We start from the raw sequence: 4111 nt of genomic DNA, 5'->3' as shown, positions 1-4111 counted from the left end.
ATCTGCGGGGGACGGGGTGGTGGGGAGATGGTGGCGGGGGGCACCCTGGCCAGGCATCCCCTGAGGCGGCTGCCCCCCTCACCTGGAAGCGGATGCTGGCATCGGAGAGCTGGTGCCCGTCCTCGGCCAGCGCCTTCTGCCGCAGGGCCTGGAGCCGGCGCTGGGGGCTGAGCTGGTGGCTGAGCAGGGCCCCCACCTGCGCCCGCTCGATGGAGCCCAGCAGGATCATGGACTCTGCCGGCAGCACAGGGGGGTTGTGTTGGCTCCCAACACCCCTTTACCTGTCCCCTCCCTGGGCCATCCCAGCCCCCAGCACTGCCCCCAGCCTGTGTCTCACCGGCCGACTCCACCAGTGGCAAACTCTTCATCTTGGTGCTGACCAGGACGTGCTGCAGGTCCCGGTACTTGCAGTTGAGGGTGATGTAGCGGATGTCCCTCACCATGATGTTCTCCACCCGCACGTTGTATTTCCTGCTCAGGGAGGGTAACGGTGGCCTCAGAGTGATGCCACCCCCTCTTCTTGTGCCTGGTGAAGGGCTTGGGGACAGGGCAGGGGCCGCACACTCACTCGTGGTGGCCCCAGCCCAGCTCAGGGAGGTAGGGCAGCTTCTTGATGCGGATGATGCTGTCATAGAGGGAGGGCTGGAGGCTCTGGGCCACGGCGTTGGCCAGGATGACGGCGATCATGACAGGCAGGATGTGCGAGATCTGCCCCGTCAGCTCGAAGACGATGACAGCCGTGGACACCGTGTGGGTGACAGCGCCCGACAGTGCAGCCGCCCCTGTGTCCGTTGCCAGGAGACACGGGGGCTGCTGTCAGGTGCTGCCAACCAGGCTGGGTCCCCACCCCTGGAGCATCCACCACCCCCAGAGCTCTTGGGACCTCCCGGGGACATCCCCAGTGGTGCTGTTACCCCCAGTCCCTGGGGGCACCACCTCAGCCCTGGGGAACCCACCAGCTCCTTTGGAGCATCAAGTGATGCCCCCATGGTGTCCGCGTGCCGGCCCGGTGCTTACCCACCACGGCGTAGCCCCCTGGCACGATGCGGTAGGTGTTGCTGTCGGTGTGGATGCCATCGGGGAACCAGGCTGCCATGCTCTCCCCCACCAGGCGCCCAAAGGCTGCCCCTGCCCGCAGAGAGGGGCTGGGATCGGGCACAGGGACTCTCCTGACACCCGACCCGGACTCATGCCCTCTCCTCTACCCCAGTGCTGCCGGGGAAAGGGACACCTGGGGACACCCATCGGGGTACGGGCTCTCACCGATGACAAAGACAGGCATGAAGGCTCCGCAGGGCACTGGGATGGTGGTGGCCAAGGCTGACATCCAGAACTGTGTTGGGGATGCAGACACCTGTTAGTTGTCCCTCCTGCCCCTGCTGTGCCCCACAGCTGGCTGCCATGGAGCTGCTGTACTGTGCCATGGGGCCGTCACCTCCCTGGTGGCACCTGGCCAGGACTTCCCTAGTGGCACCTGGGGGCACCCCGCCGGCACCTGCTGCTGGCACCTCAGTGGCTCCCAGCCAGCATCTCTTTGATGGCATGTTTGCATCACCCAGCCAACACCTTGGTGGCCTCTGGGAGCAGCCACCCAGTGCCTCCTGGTGCCGCCTTTCTGGCAACCACCCAGCACTTCCCCAGCGACATTCAGGAGTCCCTTCCCAGAGGCTTCTGGCAGCGCCCCGGGACTGGCAGGGGCAGGAGGCACCCACCTTCATAAGGATGAAGACGACGAGGGTGACAAAGACATTGGAGCGGGGGTGGCGCCAGGCCTCCAGGATGCCCAAATATTCAAACTCATCGCTGAGCCCCTGCTTGGCCCACGTCTGGTTGTCGAAGAGTGTCACCAGGGTGTCCTTCTGGGTGAGCTGGTGATGGGTGGGTGTAAGCTGGGGCTGGTGGTGGCCCCGGGGTGGGGACCAGTGTGCCACCCCATGGCATGTACCTGACCGGCCATGAACTGTCCAAAGCCGGGCGGGAAGGTCAGCGTTGCGATGAGCAGCGTCACCAGGGCAGGAAAGAGCAGGCGCCTGGCGGGGTGGCACGGGGCAGGGAGTGACGTCGGTGCAGCCCTGGCTCCACCTCCCCAGTGCTGAGGACCGCCAGGCACCTACTTCTTCATGAGGAAGCGGTTGATGGTCTTCTGGCGGCGCATGAACTGCACAATCTTGCGGTTGAGGTAGACGAAGAGCGCGCCCCCGAAGCCACTGGCGATCCTGGGCAGAGGCAAGGTGTGAGCACCCACATGTCCTCCTGCCACCACCCCGGGACCATGGGATGACACCATCGCCACCACTGCCACCCAGGGCCACGGGACAGGGTGGGTGTACTCACCCGATGACAGCGAAGGCGGGCAGCTCCTGCAGGTCAAAGGGGAAGTCGAGGCGGAAGCGGGTTTTGAACAGCGCCGTGATTGTCTCTGGGGGACAGTGGGGGTCAGGGGGGCTGTGTGAGACCTCCCGTTGTTCCCCACCCCGGTGGAGGTACCTTCATCCTTGTTCCAGACGGCGAGGACGCGGAAGATGAAGGCACTGAAGGTGGCAGCAAAGAAGCCGCGCCAGTAGTTGCGGACGGCAAAGAAGGTGGAGGTCACCTCGATGCTGAAGAGGACACCTGGCACCGGGGGGAAGCACACGAGGGAGGCGGCGAAATCCAGGCTGGCCCCTGGTGCCTGGCATGCTTCCCACCCCGAGCCCACGCTCGTGCATGGCCCGCGGGGGTCCGGCCAGGCCCACGGACACGCTATGGGGCAGTTCAGGGGCCTCCCTGGCAAAGCGTGTGGCCGGTCCCTGGCTGGCTGCAGTGGGCACGGTGGAGCAGCACTCAGCACGAGCAAGAGGGCAGTGCGAGGATGTGAGCAACGACATGGCGGGCGGTGCTGGGGGGTGGGCGCACGCAGCTGGATGGACAGACAAATGGGGCAGCGCAGCAGGCAGAGGGTAAGGGAAGAGTTAGACATGTCACCAACCTACGGGCAGGGCTCAGCGGGGCCGGAGCAGGGAGCTCCCTGGAGCACAGGGCGGCAGGGGAGAGGATGAGAGCAGACGTTACACCTCTGGGAGGACGCTGCCAGCTCCTCCCTTCCTCCTCCCCGCTGAGCGGCACTGTCCTCTCCCATGCCAGCTGTCCTGGGGGTCCTGCTCGCCTTGCCGGGTGGACCCCAGTGCCCGGGCAGGAGGTGCGTGGGGGTGCGCGGGGCCCAGGGTGACCCTACCTCCGATGGGGGCAGCGAAGCAGCAGCCGACACCGACGGCGCAGGCAGCAGCCAGCATTTCGATGTTCCTCGACTCATTCTGCGGACAAAACGGGGTTGGGCGGGCACTGCTCTCCTCTGCCCCTGGCACTGCCAAACCTGCTAGGGGGCACAGGTGGAGCCCCCCCCCGGGGCCAGCCCACGCTGCTCACCTCGTAGATGCCCCCAAAGAGGGAGAGGAAGCGGCTGAGCAGGGCTGCGCACATGCTGGCAATGTGGACAAATGGACCCTGTGGGGACAGCGGGGTGGCTGAGGACAGTGCCCCTCCCAGCCCCCTGCCCGCCCTGCCCCGGGCACTGCCCTCACCTCCTTGCCCAGGGGCATGCCGCTGCCCAGGGCACACGTCAGCCCGATCACCTTGGCCACGAAGGTCTTGAGGGTGAGGTACTCCTTCAGCACAACGCCCCGCAGGATGGTCTTCATCTCAGGGATCCCCGAGCCTGGAACCGTGGGGACAGCCATGGAGGGGGCACACTGGGGAGCCCCTGCCCTGTAGTTGTGTGTGTGGGAATCCTTGATGCTCTGCCACACCCCACTGCCACAGGGAGACCCCAGAGACGCGTCTCCCCGCAGCACAGCTGGCAGGAACAGCCCCATGGCCATCTGGGGACAGCTCAACTCATAGCCCTGCAGGGACTCCAATCCTGTAGCCCCCAGGAGACCCTCTGAAGCTCTTAGCCCTAGGAAGACCCCCAAGACCACTAACCCCATAGCCCAGGAGGACATCCAGCCCTTAACACACAGGAGACCTTCTGAAGACCACCCCATACCCCTTGGAAAACCTCCAGGACTCCCAACCCCGTAGCCCAGGAGGACACCCAGGTTGCTCCCAACCCACAGCCCCAGGGAGGGGCCAC

At 65.7% G+C, this 4111-nt stretch overlaps 1 protein-coding gene across 1 annotated transcript; it reads right to left on the bottom strand.

The window, feature by feature from the left end:
- Window positions 1–10: 10 nt before the first annotated feature.
- On the bottom strand, window positions 11–3969 carry CLCN2 (chloride voltage-gated channel 2; the record flags this gene model as incomplete). The annotated part of the gene is made up of 13 exons (XM_026854969.1): window positions 3561–3969; window positions 3406–3483; window positions 3215–3293; window positions 2488–2613; window positions 2335–2419; window positions 2115–2216; window positions 1946–2030; window positions 1713–1868; window positions 1264–1333; window positions 1018–1128; window positions 569–782; window positions 338–471; window positions 11–234 (listed from the first exon to the last, which is right to left on the bottom strand). Coding segments are annotated over exons 1-13 (1869 nt in total), but the record flags the coding sequence as incomplete, so codon positions are not given.
- Between the last annotated feature and the right edge of the window lie 142 nt (window positions 3970–4111).

The sequence above is a fragment of the Athene cunicularia genome (assembly GCF_003259725.1).
Source record: "Athene cunicularia isolate RWA chromosome 9 unlocalized genomic scaffold, athCun1 chr9_part1, whole genome shotgun sequence".
NCBI classification, from domain to species: Eukaryota; Metazoa; Chordata; class Aves; order Strigiformes; family Strigidae; genus Athene; species Athene cunicularia.
Note: the sequence above shows the minus strand (reverse complement) of the source record. Positions and strands in the feature narration are given on the sequence as shown.